This window comes from Paroedura picta, chromosome 13, assembly GCF_049243985.1.
Source record: "Paroedura picta isolate Pp20150507F chromosome 13, Ppicta_v3.0, whole genome shotgun sequence".
NCBI classification, from domain to species: Eukaryota; Metazoa; Chordata; class Lepidosauria; order Squamata; family Gekkonidae; genus Paroedura; species Paroedura picta.
The window spans coordinates 8,769,640-8,786,841 of record NC_135381.1 but is presented as its reverse complement, the minus strand read 5'-3'; the positions used below and the strand labels follow the sequence as shown (position 1 = coordinate 8,786,841).

The following is a 17,202-nucleotide window of genomic DNA, read 5'->3' as shown; positions in this document are numbered from 1 at the left end:
TGTTGGGTGCTGGGCGTCTGGGGATGCCGATTCGTCCTCAGTTTCGGCTTGAACCGTTATTATTTGCCTTCGTTCCCTGCTCCGTGGTCCGAGACAACATTTTCAAGAATGCTAAATACGGAGAGCGAGGATCCATGCTCTTAAAAGTCTCACGCTGCAGCGGCCTCCCCACCAATCCTGTGGTTTATTTTGCCCTTAAAACGGGTTAGTCATGCTCCTAACAGGAATATTACAAAGGATTTGAAAACAAGGCCCGCTCCCTGCAAGAATGGTTACGCAGGATTTCAGAAGAAAAATAGGCGCTGCGTCGCCATAGCAACCAGACTTTAATCATGGTCCATTGCCAAACTGATGTGATGAGAAAAGTCATCTGGGGTGGAAATGCATTGGCGCCTGCAGCTCCTGACAGCTGGAATGCAAAGCTTAGGCGGGATTTTGGGTCTTCGGCGTCTCCACCTGGTGCAGCCGGTAGGATGTTGTTATAACTTAAGTGGTTCCCAAACTTATTTGGGCTGCCGCCCCTTTGGCTCCCGGGCCACATCCCTTGCGCCCCTCCGCTCCTAGGAGCACACTCCGCTTTCTTGGTGTCAGAACAACTGCAAATTCAAAACATACTATGCAGCCTACGCTTCTTTTGGGGTTGGTTTTGCAGTGGCCACATTTTAGTCTGGGCAAAAATATATACAAGTTCTTTGTACAAGTCATTTGTAGAAACCACTTTGGGTCCTCGTTGGCGAGAAACGCAGGTGGAGAAAGAGAGAGAGACAGAGAAAGAGACAGACAGGCCGACAAGCAATGGGAAACCCCGTGGCCAGCAGCAAGCAGGAGAAGGCTTTTCCAGCCTCCCAAAGATGGAGACTTTTGGGGAAGGGCTGGCTGGGTTAAGAAATTCCTGGAGATCCGGGAGCCTGGGCAGGCCTGAAGCAGGGAAGGAGCTCTGCAGAAATATGATCGCACCCAGCCCACCTTCCAAGGCTGTCGTTTCCTCCAGGAAGTGAAGCAGGGTTGGCCCTGGTCAGCACTAGGATGGGAGACCACCAAGGAAGTCCAGAGTCCCTACTCCCCAGAGGCCACGGCAGACCACCTTGGAATGTCTCTCGCTAGGAAAAAAATCAGCCTAAGCAGGAAGAGTCAGACTGATGCCCCCCAAATTCCTCACCGCCCCTCTCGATCCTTCCACTGCCCATGGCAGGGGGGCACACCACCCATTTTGGGAACCCCCGTTCTAACTTAAGTCTGGATCGTCTGCCTGGCCTCATTGTCTTCCCTGAGTCACGTCCAGAGCACGGGGAGGGACGTGTTGTGATTTGCCTCGTTCAGGTTCGCTCGGCTGCTTCAAAACGAGCCCTCTTCTCCTTTGATGGGCGAGACGGAAAGAAAAATGCTGATCTTGCATGTTGCTGATCCCTGCCGATCTGAAGGAGGAAGTCCTGCCACCCACCCTGGCTGCTGAGGGCTCATGGGGACCACGCATGCCATTTATGCGGCAGAGAGCTTTCTTAAGGAGGTCGTGGCTCCCCCCCCCCCCCCCCCGAACAGGAATCGTCTTTGGTCTTCTCAGGTCCTTATTGAGTCATTTGTTTAAAGGCCTTTTGGCCTCCTGTGCTGTTTACAGATCTCCGGCGATACAAATGCAATCCACGAAAAAGGAATGAAGCCTTATAAACAGCTTTTGTCATAGTAACCGGAGCAGCCGGTATCCTTGAAGCCTTCGTAAAGCCTTCCTTCCTCTTGAGTCTTACCTGGCGCCGCCTTACGGCCATCTTGACACTGGGCCAAAATAATCTTTTAGAAATGTTTCATGATCTGCTTCTAGAAGAAGAAGAAGAGTTGGTTCTTATATGCTGCTTTTCTCTACCCAAAGGAGTCTCAGAGCGGCTTACAGTCGCCTTCCCTTTCCTCTCCCCACAACAGACACCTTGTGAGGTGGGTGAGGCTGAGAGAGCCCTGATATTACTGCTCAGTCAGAACAGCTCTATCAGTGCTGCGGGGAGCCCAAGGTCATGCAGCTGGCTGCATGTGGGGGAAGAGTGACTCATCAGATTAGAAGACCACACTCCTAATCACTACACCAGGCTGGCTCTCTTCTAGCTTCAGGCCTGTGTTACTTTTAGGGCCACACTGTGGGCGTTTGATGCTGCTCGGATATCCACGGCTTGTTTCTAATATTGATAACCTATGTTGATTTTCTGTGGATTTCTATGATGGTTTTCATTTGTGAGTCACCCTAGGACAGGCGTCTGGAGAGGTGACATATAAATCCTCTAACTTATATGAATGAAATAGGGCTGAATCCTGGCAATAAACCCTCATTGAACAGGATCCAGCCGAGATGCCGGTAACACAGGTTTTAATTCAGATCCCAATTCCCAATCAAGTCAAGGAGTGAATGCGGATTGCTACTAGCCATGAGTAGCCACGCAAGAAGGGATGAGGAGGCTGCTGTGGTCTCTGTGAAAGCCTTCCCTTTAATAATTGAACTCTGATATTCTCAGGAAACTGCACTGCGCTCCATGCTTTATTTGTACGCATGCATGGTATGTGAGCAGCTGAGACATTAATGTTCTTAAAACTTAGCCTTGCTAGTAAGAACGGTGCCGTCTAGTTTGAAAGAACAATGTTTAATATTGAGCTAAAACGGGATTTGGGGTTTACTGTACATTAAGCCTCTAATCCGTAAGGTTAAAAGTGAGCAAAACCCAACACACTTTTCCCCCCCCTGCTCCCCCCCCCAAACTGAGCTAATATCCTGCAGCTTGTGATCTGGGCTTTGGTTTGGCTTCCCTCAGCCAACCAAAATGCTCGTAGACCTTTGAGACCCTGGCACGTAGCTCCAGCCAGTTACCCTTTTTCGGCATGTTCTTCCACCAGCCTGGCAGGCGAATTATTTTTTGAACAATTAGATTTAGATCACAGTTAATGGCTCTTTCCTTTTTTGTTCTTGCAATTTGCCAAGGAATAATATTTGCCTTTGTAAAAAGGAAGGCAGGCAGTACTGCAACGATGGCTGTCTTGCCATCAAAATTTTAAATTTTTTTTTATTCTTGTTCAGTTAGAGGTTGCTTCCAAATAGGGAATCAGCAAGATGCTAGGTGCATCATGCCTTAGACCTGGAAGGCAACTAGATAAATTGGAACTTGCAGTAGATTTGGGATTGGGGATACCAAGGATTGAACCTGGGACCGCCTATGCATAACGTATGTGTTCTGCCACTGAACTTCAGCTCCCTGCCCATCTGCGCCTCCATATATATATTCAACCTCTGAGACAGAAGGAAAAAAATTGTCTCCCTGCTTTAAGAAACACCCCTCCCAGCAGAAGAACCTGTATTTATGCAGCAGATCCTGCCACCCTGAGTGATAGATACTAGTTTCCTTGATGAGTAACGGGTGCGATATGCTTCACTGGTTTTTATTTATTTATTTTTATACTTATATACTGCTGCTCTCAAATGTCTTGCGGCGGTTTACGGAGATTCATAAGAACAATAAAATCCTGTAAAAACCCATTAAAGCATAATTAAAAAACAATATCACGTTGGTGGATAATAAATATATAACCCACTCCCCTCCCCCCGTCCAGCAAAGATCTATCACTCTCTATCTGGGAGCGAGGGACTTAGTTGGTTTCGGCTAGAGATCCAGCTGAAAGCGCCGGGAGCCGCCCTGGCCTCAACCATATGCCTGGCGGAAGAGCTCTGTCTTGCAGGCCCTGCGGAAAGCTGACAAATCCTGCAGGGCCCATAGCTCCTCCGGGAGCTCATTCCACCAGGTTGGGGCCAGGGCTGGCCAGGCGTATGTCCCGGGGGACACCTGAGCATGCAGGTCATGTTCAGTCAGAAAGCCACTGTGGTGTAGCGGTTAAAGAGCGGAGGACTCTGATCTGGAGACCCAGGTTTGATCCCCCACTGGGCGACCTTGGGCTACTCACAGTCCTGATAGTGCTGTTCTCACAGAGCAGTCCTGTCAGAGCTCTCTCAGCCTCCCCTACCTCCCAGGGCATCTGCTGTGGGGAGAGGAAGGCAAGGCGATTGTAAGCTGCTTTGAGAAATCTTTGGGTAGTGTAAAGCGGGGTATAAAACCGAACTCTTCTGGATCATGCCTTGTCCAGACCTTTAAATATGGCCCTTCTATTGGTGTCCCATCTTCAAAGGTTACAGAGGTGGTTTTCATCTGGTTGGGCCCTCCCCAGCAATCCTTGTCTTCCTTCTTCACCTTTGTTTTGACCTAGTGTCCAATTTCCTCTTCCTGAGCGTTTAACTGTTGATCGATTTTGAGGCGGCTGCCAGATATCTCCTGCCTCCTATTTAGCTGTATCCGATTGGTTTGAGTATCAATTTCTGGCGTTACAGCTATCACTTGGATTGTACTTGGTGGCAGCCTTTAAAATTCTTTCAGCTGGAAGGCAGGTTATAAATATTTTAAATAAGGAACTGTTTCTTGGAGTTCCTGGTTGGTTATTCTGCCTCAGATGCGTGGAGATGTTTTGGTCCACCCTGGACTGCTGATGCCTTTCTTGAGACATGGACTCTTTCCTACCCTAAAGAGATCTTATGCTGCCTCCTGGATCTTTGGGGGAATTTGCTTTGGCAGAGATAAAGAAAAGCTATAGGTAAGGGCTCTATCAAAGACATCTCTTGGGAATCCTTAGAAAAGCTGCTCCCATATTCTGTTTACTCAACGCTATGAGCCTTGGTCTTTTGTTTTATTTCCCCTGAAGTGAGCATCCCAAATATTTCAGTATCTTCCTGCGCTGTTACCTGGAGCGCTGGATTTTTAATTCTCGCCCAGCTGCATCAACAGAGGAGGCATAAAGCTACTTATTGTTAGGATTCCATACCAAAGCTGCCCAAGTTCTAAAACCCTTAATGAATTTGGATCAAAAACTGGAGGGAGATAAATCCCCCGCAGCTTCTGGAGTGGCTTAAAGTTAAACGAACATCGTTGTAGGCCCATTTTGGTGGTTGAAGATCTTGGTTTTCCTGCACCTTTCAGTGGAGAAGCCTGATTTTAAGAAATAACTCACTCGAAAAAGGAATGTCAAAGATAATTTTGCTCAGGCTGTCTGCTCAGCATACAAATGAAAAGTTAATAATCAGGAAATTTTAAGGATGCCACCCCACTATTCTTTAGCCAGAAACATCACATTGATTTGTGGCTACGTTTTGTGTTCGCATTAGTGCCTTTCCGTCCCCTCCCTTCCCAGAGGAGCCTTGAAAATGGTTGTCAGGAGCCTGAACATGGGTTGGGAAATCTCTGTGTCCTTGCAAAACTGAAATGCCTTGCCCGGTGGGTGGGGCGAGCTAGAGCCAGGCCTGGTAAATCAGTTTCACAAGACGGAGAAACAAAATAAGGATTTTTGAGTCAGCAGTTTTGTGTAGATGTTTTAAGTGTGTTTGGGAAGAAACTAGCAAAGAGTCAAAGCGGAAAACGTTAAGTTGTGGAGCTATTTCGGAATAGTTTGGCAATGCAAGCTGTTTTCAAGCAACCATAGCCGCCTCTGAGGGAGGACCAGCTACAAAATTCGAGTAGCAGCCCTAAAGAGTTTGTGTCCCAAGGAGATTTTCGATATTCCTTAGATGCTTGTCTGAATCACAGCCGATGGTTACGTCTGATGGGGCCTTCTCAGCAGTGGCTCCAAAACTCTGGAATTCCCTTCTAGGGAAATTTGATACTTTCATCGTTGGCTTTTGGATGAGTGACCAAGGCAACTTTGTCCCAGGGAGGGTTTGGCATTTGAGATCTTTTTTTTTTTTGGGTCCATAGTTGGTTTTCTGCTACTCTGTTGGCTTGCTTCTCTGTTGACCTGTCGTTTGTATTGTAGTACCTCCGCTGTTTTTAAGCTGTCTGAAAGCCTGTGGTGGAAGGAGCGGGATCTATGTAGTGGACTAAATAAAATATCAAGAGGAGGTTGCATTCACCCAGTCTAAGGAGTATTCCATTGTAGATGTTGTGTAAAAACACACACACGCAAATCATTTTTTGAATGAAGCCTGCATACTGCAGAATATATTAACTTTCCTACTCTCTCTCTCTCTCTCTCTCTCTCTCTCTCTCTCTCTCTCTCTCTATCTATCTATCTATCTATCTAGCTATCTAGCTATCTATAGCATTCAAAGAAAAATAAATCAGTGCTACCTTGTACTCTTTGCTCTAATAGCCTCCCTTGCTTGAATGCAGCGATTTCCCTTGACATGAGCATCCCAGAGAGCCATTTATTCGCTTAGCTTTTACAGTTCAAGAGTTTAAATATTCTTGACTCTCCGCGTAACATATACTCGTGCTTACCTGAGTTCAGCTTAAGTTTACATGCCTCGACTGCCCGGCATGATGTCATTTTGGTTACCCACGGGTAGAATGTGCAATTCCCCCTCCTTTTTACTGTAAAACATTTGTCCTTAATAAACAGCAGAGCACTCAGGTGTAGATGGTCATACCACCCGATAAACGTTTAATAATTTTTTTTTAAAGTTCAAAATTAAGTCCTAGCCATTTGGGAAACCCAGGGCCATCAAGAAACCCCAGGGTTTCACAGAACCCTGGTTGAGAAAGCCTGCTGTCAGGATTTCAACTGCGAGAGACGAACAGAGGTGGCTTGCCTTTCCTGGTGGCCTCACATCAAAATAACCACCAGGGCCAGGTGTAAGGACAAACCAGTATTTTTACTATGAGAACAAACTCTGGAAGTCTTCGAGCTCTTCTGCAGCCACCCCGCAGGGTTAGCGTTGGAAGACTTCCTGTTTATCCTGGGTTGGAATGTTTCCTTGAAGGCAAGATTCAGGCGTCATAACAGACCGGTATCGAGGCGGCTGCACATGGAGGAGGAGCAGGGAATCTAGCCCGGTTCTCCAGATTAGAGGCGGCCGCTCGTAACCATTACGCCCCTCTGGCTGACAGCAACTCTGGTCTGTTCCCACTGCGGAGGGAGGCCACATTGAACTACAGTAAAACAGAGTGGAGTCTAATAGCAATTTTGAGACTTAACAAGCGTTTTGGAGTATCTGTTGTAGCCAGTCTGCACACAAAAGCTGATACCTTGAATGAAACTTGGTGGGACTTAAAGGTGCCGCGGGGATCAAACTTTTGTTCTAGAGTTTCCAGGGTATAAGCTTTCCAAAGTCAAAGTGTCTTTTGACAGTCACCTGCAAAGGGAGCTTTGATTCTCAGAAGCTACAGTTCTGAAACTCTCCTTGGCCTGTAAAGCAGGGGTAGTCAAACTGCAGCCCTCCAGATGTCCATGGACTACAATTCCCAGGAGCCCCTGGGGCTCCTGGGAATTGTAGTCCATGGACATCTGGAGGGCCGCAGTTTGACTACCCCTGCTGTAAAGGCTGTTCTGGACTTGAATCTAACCAGTCCGTTATACATGAGCTTGTCTGAATCCTCTGCTAAAGCCCTCGAAGACTTCTCGATGCCAGCTGGTGTAGCGGTTAAGAACAGCCTACTGGATGAACTAGGGCCAGTCACGTTATCTCAGAGCTCTCTCAGCCTCCCCTGTCTTGGCCTAGTCACAGTCCTGATAGTCCTGTTCTCACAAAGCAGTTCTGTCAGAGCTGTCTCAGCCTCCCCTATATCTCAGGGTGTTTGTTGTGGGGAGAGGAAGGGAAGGTGATTGTGAGCTGCTTTGAGCGACACGAAAACTGCTGGGTGACCCTGGGCTGGTCACAGTTCTATCAGAGCGCTCTCAGCCTCACCTACCTGACAGGGTATCTGTTGGGGGAAGAGGAAGGGAAGGTGATTATGAGCTGCTTTGAACCATACAAGGCTTGGGCCAGTCAGTTCTTTCAGAGCTCTTTGTGCCCCACCTACCTCACAGGGTGTCTGTTGTGGGGAGAGGAAGGGAAGGCGATTGTCAGCTGCTTTGAGACTCCGTTGGGCAGTGAAAAGCAGAGTATAAAACCCAACTCTTCTCCTCCTTCCTTTGCCTCCCACAGCTGTTAATTCTGTATGTCCAGAAGGACTTAGGTTGTATTAACGGAGCAATCGTCTGGGTCTTGTTTTGGGGAAGAAAAGGGCAGGCAGCGCATGTGAATCAGGCAGGAGTGAAGAGTTGGGGGTGAGAACAGAATTAAAAATAGATCTGAGCCCTCCTTCCTCAGCTCTCGTTAAACGTCGTAAAGCTTTGAGTTTAAGGGAGTTACATTCAGCCTTGAAATCATCTGGCACGGGGCCTGCTGACTTCCGTGAGAAGGAGCTCCTCCAAGGCTCTGGAGCCTAGACAGCCTTGTGGTCTGGAGAGCAAAACTTCTGAAGGAGCCTGCTCTCTACTCTGAACCAGAACTTTGCATTGTGCTCCTGGGAAAAGGCAGCTTCACTTCGCCCACTCCCACACTAATTCAGCCTGTGCTTGGTACCACAGTCCCTGTGTGAGAAAAGAAGGGAAACACCAAATCTCAGCCTTTGTTAACTGTGAAGAACTTGGGTGGGTAGGATGCGAACATCCATCCCATTTCATAGAAGAAGAAGAAGGAGAGTTGGTTCTTATATGCCACTTTTCTTCATTTCATTTCATTTCATTTCATTTCATTTCATTTCATTTATTTTAATATCGCCCTCCCTGGGGGCACAGGGCGGTTTACTATTGATTGGTATTTTACTGGATTCGACTGGTTTTAATGTTTTAGGGGGAGTTTTATGGGGCACTTTGTATTCTGTTTTTATGTTGTAAGTCGCCATGAGATGACATTGTTGAGAGTGGCGGGGTATAAACCAATGAATGAATGAATGAATGAATGAATGAATGAATGAATGAATGAATGAATGAATGAATATGAATAAATAAACCTTCCTGGGGGAGGGAGTTCCATAGTTTTGGTGCCACCCCGAGAAGGCCCTGTCTGCTTTCTAAACCGTTGCCTTTCTCTCTTCCGCAGCCGTTCTGCAGTCCTCCTAAAAATGGGTCGATGCTTTACTTCAAACTGAATCCCGACGCTAGCAAATACCAATGGAATAATGCTCAGACGCGGCCCTGGATATTGCGAGATGCAGCCGAAAGTCTCAGAAGATCCGATTGGAAAGTAGCCTCTCCCTCTTGTGATATATATGTATACTCGTCCCTTAATCATGTCAGCTTATATCTTGTTTTTTAAATCATCCTCTAGGTCAGGGGTAGTCAACCTGTGGTCCTCCAGATGTCCATGGACTACAATTCCCATGAGCCCCTGCCAGCGAATGCTGGCAGGGGCTCATGGGAATTGTAGTCCATGGACATCTGGAGGACCACAGGTTGACTACCCCTGCTCTAGGTAACGATGCTCTCCCGCATATAATGTCGGATTGATATTCTTTTTAACTTCTTTTTGTCTACGTGTTTGTTTTCGTTCCAAAAGCTGCTAGGCTCACACTATACGTGCGCAAGCTTTGAGGGGACAGGGCGACGAATCATGGCTTTCTCGTTTAGGGTAATTACGGATGCTCTTGTCCCTCGGTTTCTTAAAGACCAGCAAGTTGTTTCGCGTAAATGTATGTGCGTGCTTTGTGCCCTGACCATATTGCATTTTGATTAGTTAGTCGAATGATGGCATAGCTTGTCGCTACTTGGTAGGATTTTATTCCCCCTCTCTTCCAAAACTGTCTGTGTCTCTAAGCTGTGCTTTGCTAGGTTAGAATTCTCTCAGGCGCTTTCGATAAAAAGATGAGGGACAGGTACGGAACACTAAAGCTACAGGAACGACGGTGGTACCGGACTGAGGGATTGCCCACAATGCCTTAAATCAGTGAAATCGCCTGGCAGAACGGTTCACGGGGACTTCCTAAAAGGCCCAATTTGGGTTTGCGGGTACTAGTCAGCCAGTTTTTTCTGAAGCCATGTTGGTTCCCTTGGCTGTGAGTACAACGATCTGTACTCAAAAACGTTTTCAACACGCCAGGACACTAACTTCCCTTAGCATTTTGTAATGAATGGAATAAACACAAGAAAAATGACCTCTGTGGGTTTAGCCTTTCATTTTTGGGGGCGCGCCGATGAAACGAGTCAGCGGAAAGAAGAAATAATGACATTTCTGGAAATAAGGAAAGTATCGTGCTTGTGGCATTCTAGAGGGACCCCTCCTTGCTCGCATGGGCTGGGAGCCTCCAAGGAATACCTCTGGGAAACGAACCAGTGTTTTGTTTTGGTGCACGTTTTGCAATCTGGCGTTGGAGTTTGAAGGTCAAGTTACGGTACGATTCCTGAGTCTCTGTACTGCTTGGCTGTCATCCCAAAACATGATCTCATGAGTTGTGGGATTGCTGTCACCAGAGAAGGAAACGAGGATAAATCTTCAGCCTGCATTGGGACAAGTAGAAAAGTCGGATTTGTTACAGGACAAAGCATGATCTGGCCCTGCAATAAAACACAAATGGGCTGATACTCCGGAAAGCTTAGAGAAGGTGAGGTCAGTTTGAACACGCAATCTGCAGGCTTGAAAACAGCCTCCCTGGCATTGTTAGGTGCGAAGTCGTGTCTGACCCATCGCGACCCCATGGACAATGATCCCCCAGGCCTTCCGGTCCTCTACCATTCCCCGGAGTCCATTTAAGCTCACACCGACTGCTTCAGTGACTCCATCCAGCCACCTCATTCTCTGTCGTCCCCTTCTTCTTTTGCCCTCGATCGCTCCCAGCATTAGGCTCTTCTCCAGGGAGTCCTTCCTTCTTATGAGGGGGCCAAAGTATTTGAGTTTCATCTTCAGGATCTGGCCTTCTAAGGAGCAGGTATACTCCCTGGCATACTCAGCAATAAAAGCCAAGAGGCCTTCATTTCACCACAGTCCAGATGCATGGCCCACGTTGCCAGCTCCAGAATGCCAGCAAATTTTAACCCAACTCTTGGGAATAGGGAATGTGCCCATTGCTTAGCTTTAGTGATCTGCAGAGCCAGCTTGGGTTAGTGGTTAGGAGTGCAGACTTCTAATCTGATCAGCTGGGTTTGATTCTGCACTCCTCCACATGCAGCCAACTGGGTGACCTTGGGCTTGTCACAGCACTGATAAAGCTGTTCTGACTGAGCAGTGATATCAGGGCTCTCTCAGCCTCACCCACCTCACAGGTTGTCTGTTGTGGGGAGAGGGAAGGGAAGGCGAATGGAAGCTGCTTTGAGACTCTTTTGGGTAGATAAAAGCGGCATATAAAAATCAACTTTTCTTCTACTACTACTGTTTTTCTCTCAGTGGTCTTTTCCTCTTCACAAATCTGGAAAGGTAATGGAATCCTCTATCTACTCCCTCCCTCCCCAGATCCCACATCATTATCAAGTAAAATTCTGAAGCTGCAAGAAGATCCTTCTACCGTGTTCTGCCCTCTGTGACTGTTTTAAAACCTCTCATTACCCGTCCTGAGCCTTCCATGGAAGTAGTTGTTGCTTTGTCAGCAAGGCAGCATCAAAAATTATATTTCCAAGGTGCTGCTTGTGTTGACCTGAAACACCCTGGTCATTGCCTGGATGGGGGTCGGGGGGGGGGGAGAGTGCTGTTGCAACCTCATAAACGTGACGGAAATTTGGTCTACACAAAGCAGCAAAATGAGATGGGTTTTTTTTTCTCATTTATTGACAAGCATCATCCCATAGGTAAAATCCCAGTAACCTCATTTAAATTAACAACGAACCACAACCAAGGATTTCCACATTCTACTGGCATTCTTTCCACATTCTATGTTAACTAACACAGCGGCCCGCAACCTTTTCCTGGTTGTGGACCGCTAGGAGGGGTGGGGGGATAGGGTGGTCTGGAGCGGTGCGCATGCACAGCAGCCCCGCGCAAACGCCCATGTGGGGAGCTACCATGCGGCCTGACTTGCTCACGGCCTGGTGAGCTTCTCGCTGCGGGGGGGGGGGGGGCGGGGAGAGGGAGGCGTAGCCCCCACTGCCTGCTGCCGAGGCTTGCGCAGTTCGGCAGCTTCCGCGGTCCGGGGGTTGATGACCCCTGAACTAACAGATCATCAATATATTTAGAGAACCGCAGTAATAAAGGTGAAATTAGACCACTTCTGCTATCCCAGTCAAAATTACAACACAGTAGAAAAGAGTCATCAATTCAGTTGTACCCGAACCACAAGGGCAGAGTTGATGTTTCCTATGCAGTGCTGATAAAAATGCATTGAATCGAGCTCTTGAAAAAGACCCTCAGAATTTAGCAAGGGTTCAGGAGGAGATGGTAAAATTCTGAGGGGGTAAAATAGGCTATATCATTTCAGAGTCTGTAAAGAGCTTACACCTCTCTGTCATCTTGCAGTATATATCTAATCAAATGTGAGGATTTTCTAATGTTACGTACTGCTAGGTAGAAGACTAGATTCAAGTCCAGAGACACCTTTGAGTCAAACAAAATGTTCAGGGTATACGTTTTGACAGTCCTAACTCCCTTCGTCAGATACAAGTCGGATTGGAAATCATGGTCCTTATATCCCAATCAGAAAGCGGGAATGATAATACAAAGAAGGGACTTGGATTACAAAGGTGCACCGCACATGGTGCTCGATTTGATGGGATGTTATGCGCTGATGCTTTCGTGTTGTCCAGGTGAGCACTGGCATTGCCCGTTCCGTCCGTGCTGGGTTTAAATTTTCCTTGGCAGACCGTCAAACCGTTTATGAATCCGGCTATTACGCTGCCAGTGCCTTTGATTGTGTGGTGGACTCCTAATGGTTTTGTGGCTGTCTAGCCTTTCCAAACTGTGCAAAACTGGAATGCATTACTGACTGGAGCCTCCCCCCCCCCCACTCCTGATTGAGTCAGCTGGAGAGTCTGAAATTATTTAAAGCCGATGTGGTCACATGTGTGAGCTGTGACAGGACCGACCACTAACTTCACAGGCCTGCTTTCCTTGTGGTTTTGTGGGGAAAATGTTTTGAGCTGCTGAGGTAGCAAAGAGCCTCAGGTAACGGCTGTAGCAACCATTCTAATGGCCAGCATATGGGATTTAGGGTTCTGTATGACCAGAGGGTTGCTGAGGCCATGGGGAAGGGGGTTTGGTATTTTTAAAAGTCACCTGCTCAAATATGGAGAAAACGTTCTGGCAGTGTAAGAAACATGCAGGCTTACTTGCATTGATTTTTCAGGAGAAGTCGTGGCATATTAGCATGCCTTAGTTTTAGGTTAATCATTTCGAAATGTGCTACTTGGTCGGTGGCATTGCTGCTATTCAAGACCGTCTCTCCAGGGCCTAGTCTGCACACAGAGGATAATGCTCTTTCAATGTGCTTTGGCAGCTGGATTTTCCTATGCAGAATAGGAAAATCTACTTCTAAAGTGCATTGAAAGTGCATTATCTATTGTGTGCAGAATAGGCCCAGCTGAGAGAAAGGAAAAAATAAAAACGCCAAAATAGAAAGGAGGAGACCCAGGTCCAAATTCCCACTCTGTCGTGAAAGTTTTCTTGACGGTTTGCGGCTAGTCACACACTCCCAGCCTAATCTTACCTCACAGGATTTTGTGAGCATAAGATGGAGGGAAGGAAAACAGCATCAGCTGCTTTGGATCCCCAGCAGGGGGACAGATGGGGGTAGAAATGGGGCAAATAGCATTTATTTTCATGAGTGGCTCTGCACCAGACACAATATAGGCTGTGTTAGCCAGAGTCCACAGAAAACAGTCTAATTTAAATTAATACAAGCTTGAAAAATGTTAGTATGGTGTTTTTGTTTTTTTTAATGTTCCTGCTGGAGTTGGTGCCTCACTGAGTTTGGGAACTTCTGATCCTGAATTTCCATTTTGATTTTTCTGGACTGTACAGAGAAGAGTTGGTTTTTTACACCCTGCTTTTCACTACCCGAAGGAGTCTCAAAGCAGCCGACATTCGCCTTTCCTTCCTCACCCCTGTGAGATAGATGGGGCTGCAAGAGCTCTGAGAGAAACTGCTCTGTGAGAACAGCTCTATCAGGACTGTGACTAGCCCAAGGTCACCCAACTGGCTGCATGTGGAGGAGGAGGTAATCAAACCCGACTCTTTAGATTAGAAACGGCCGCCCTTCACTACTACACCAAGAACAGAACAGGCATACAGCAGTCTTCTGTGTTCCTTTACTTTTTCTCTCGATTGTGTGTCTGCGCATTCAAAAACATGCCTCCGTTTCCGTCATGTGATACAGAAGAGGGAAGATTATGAGAGTCACAAGGTGGTGTGGCACAAGGGCTGTGTGTCGAGGTCTTTTGAATGCCCTTTGCACATACTCTGGGGCCCTAGGGTGAATATTAGTGGTTGAATTTTTTGTCGCTGCTATTGCTGAATCTGGGCTCTCATAGGTAAACTCAGGTGGGTTTTTATCGCAGCTTATCGAAATTGGAGCTGCCTGGCTTCGCCCCCCTCTCGAAGTAATAAATCCTCTAGATGAATTCAGTGCGGAGTCAACCTCTTGCACCAAACCTGTCTGGCTCCCACAAATGCTCAGCTAATGGACGTGGTCCTTTCGAAGCCTGATTTATGAAGAACCCCCTTTGGAAAGGATAAAGCTGGGTGCGTTACAAGAGATGTTGTTGACACCGAGTTGATGTGCACATGGGGGAATGCTTAAATTCTGCCTTGCAGGGCGGACAATGTACATTCATGCAAGATAGGCTAACAGGTAGGTATAAGCCATAATAGCTGAACGGAACCTCCATGTTCAGGGGCAGTATATCTCTGAATACCAGTCAGTAGAGGTATTCACAGTGGGAAAGGGCGTCTGGTTTTGGGCTTCTCAGATCTCAGCCCTTGTGGGAACCTGGATGCCCACCTAAATGGACCTCCGGCCAGGTCAGCGTTGGTGGAGCGATGCATGCTGGCCGTTTCCCTCTCCAATTCAGCTTCCTTTGGCCACATTCTCCATTCCACAGCAAGCCAGTAAATTAGAGCTGGGTTTTTTTTGTATGCCACTGGCGGGAGGGGAAAGGCGAAGAAGGCGCTCGGGACGCAGCCCAAGCGAGCCCAGGCTCCCGAAAGCCTCCCCTTCCGCGCGCGCAGGATCAGCCCTTTCTAGCGCGCTTCTGCAGCAGGCTCTTTCCAGCGCGGGACGGGGAAGTCCACTTGCAAAGCGCCTCCGATCCTCGCGTGCGGAAAAGGCAGGGACGCTTCCCCAGGCGCGCCTCGCTTTGCTCTGCTCCGGCGGCTGCTCAATGGCAGGGTCTTTCCAGCGAGGGGCTGGCCCGGGGCGGGGCGCGGATTGGCGGCCGGCGGGGGCGTCCCCAGCGTCCCTCCCGCCCCCTTCTCTTCTCGGCTCGGCCTCGCCCCGCCTCCCGTCTCCCTTTGGCCGGGCTGGTGAATTGCAGCAACAGCAGCAGCAGCAGCCTCAGCGGCGGCGTCGGGATCCAGCAGCACTGTGGTCCTGCTGAGCGGCGTGCGGCGAGCCCCGTTGGAGGCAGGATCCCTCGGGAAGGACGGCGGGTCTCCTCGGGCGCAGGACGCGGCAGCCCGGCGCAGCCCTCCCGGGGCCAGCCCTCGCCATGAGCACCGGCTTGCGCTACAAAAGCAAGCTGCTCAACCCAGGTAAGGGGCGGTGGGGAGGGGGCGGTGGGGGGGGGGGCGGTGGGGCTGGCCAAGAGGGGCTCTGCGTGCGGCGATCCACTCTCCTGATCTCTCTCTTTCTCTCCCCCTCCCTCCTCCTGGATCTCCCGCTGGGCATCTTCGCTCTGCTCCCCGTCGGATTTGGGTCCTCGGCAGAAGAAAAACAGGTACCCAGGCTCGTGGCTTTGAGAGGGGAGGGGGCATGGGGGAGGGGGCTGGCAATGGCTGGCTCGCTGGGGCTGCTGAAGCCGAAGATGCTCGCAGGCCCATCCCTGGTGCTGAATTGTGCCTCTATTGTGGATGGAGAGGCGGGTGGGTGGGTGAGTGGCGCACCGCCCATCCCTGCTGGGGAGCCCCGTCTGGGGAATTGGGACAGGGGAAAACCTCCGTCCGGACTCTAGCACAGCTAGGATGACCCACCCCCAGGTGGGTCTTCTCTGCTGTCCAGCGGCTTGTCAGACCGGAGGCTTGCCTGCCATCGTGGTCCCCTGTCATGCTGATGCTGCTGGTAGGCCTGGGCCAGGCCAAGCCGATAGCAGCCGCTTCGGTATTATGAGCACGTTCCGGCTGGCCTCTTTGGCGGCTTCCCTGTGGGTGATCTCCCCCTCTTCAGCATCCTCCTTCCTTGCCGGGAGGCATCTGTCTCGCTTGCGTGCCGCTCTCCGGAGGGAGAGATCGGTTGGTATGAGGCTGGGAGAGGGTGATGTAATGAGACGGCACCGAGAGGGATTTTCGGCCCTGGCCTGTGTTTGTTTTCGGTGTCCCTTTGGGTTTCTGCCTTGTCTGGGGAGCGATTTTGTCTGAAGAGAGGATCGGAGGCAGGCGCGGATGGGCCTGGCCGTCTGCGAGGGGGCATCTGTTTTAATAACGGGAAGCGTTTTTTGGAGTCTCTCTGGCGAGGAGCGGAGGCATCTGTGCAGGGAGTGGACCACGGGTGCTGCTGCTGCTGCGTTTGGATGCCCGGCTGGTGTGATTCATCCCTGATGGGAGATGCAGCGGCCAGAGGTGATGGGATGAGCTGGCGGTGGGAGCAAATCAGTTGGACGGAGAATGCAGTAAAGCGAGAGAGGAAGGGAACATTGGCTGGAGAGAATCAGCCAGAGTCTGTGCAGGGTGCGCTCGTATGTGCTTGTGACAATAAGGATTTGCCTTCTGCAAAGACCCGTCAATGTCTGCGGAGGGAGTAAACAGGACTGTGTGAATTCCAGTGGAGAATACAGAACAAGAATAGGAGCCGGGGTGGTGGTGGTGGTGGTGGATATTTGCAGTTCTTGCTGACTAGCCTGCAGTGTTGTCCCCGCCGGCCTCTGTGGGTTCAGGAAGTTGTGTGCGGTTTGCCTCAGTTCTTCTGTCTGTAAAACGGGAATTGTATGGATTTGCCTCAAACAGCAGTGGCTGTCATATATTTGGGGATAGATACGAACGTAAGCAGAATCCTGCTGGATCAGACTGGTCCAGGATCTAGTCCATCTAGTCCAGGATACTACAGACCAACACGGCTACCCACTGGAATTATTCCGCAGAGGGTTGGACTAGGTGACCCTGGAGGTCCCTTCCAACCCTATGATTTTTGCTGGGTCCGATGGATGAGCTCAGATGCTTAACAACACTGGGCAGAACCCTGAATTAGAAGATGTATTGCTCTGATCCAGCACACCCCATCTCCTCTGAATCAGCCTGAAGAATCTTTTACAAAGATATATTTTTCCCCACATTAAAATTTAGCCACTGCGCAATAACCAAAC

The 17,202-nt window shown here is 49.2% G+C and overlaps 2 protein-coding genes across 3 annotated transcripts in view; both read left to right on the top strand.

Moving 5' to 3' along the window:
* The window catches only part of LOC143822717 (septin-2), a 51,417-nt gene extending 41,494 nt beyond the window's left edge, over positions 1–9,923 (top strand). Inside the window, exon 13 of the mRNA XM_077308204.1 lies at positions 8,873–9,923. The gene's annotated coding sequence lies outside the window, so the exon portion shown is untranslated. The remainder of the gene's footprint in view (positions 1–8,872) is intronic.
* A 5,271-nt stretch (positions 9,924–15,194) lies between these two features.
* The window catches only part of SEPTIN5 (septin 5), a 46,244-nt gene continuing 44,236 nt past the window's right edge, over positions 15,195–17,202 (top strand). The window contains exons 1-2 of one of the 2 annotated variants that reach the window (XM_077308200.1): positions 15,195–15,439; positions 15,614–15,624. In XM_077308200.1, the coding sequence (XP_077164315.1) occupies positions 15,397–15,439; positions 15,614–15,624 (54 nt within the window). In that variant the 5' untranslated portion in view covers positions 15,195–15,396. Of the gene's footprint in view, positions 15,440–15,613; positions 15,625–16,432; positions 16,463–17,202 lie in introns of those variants that run through there. The other variant, XM_077308201.1, reaches the window with a different exon arrangement.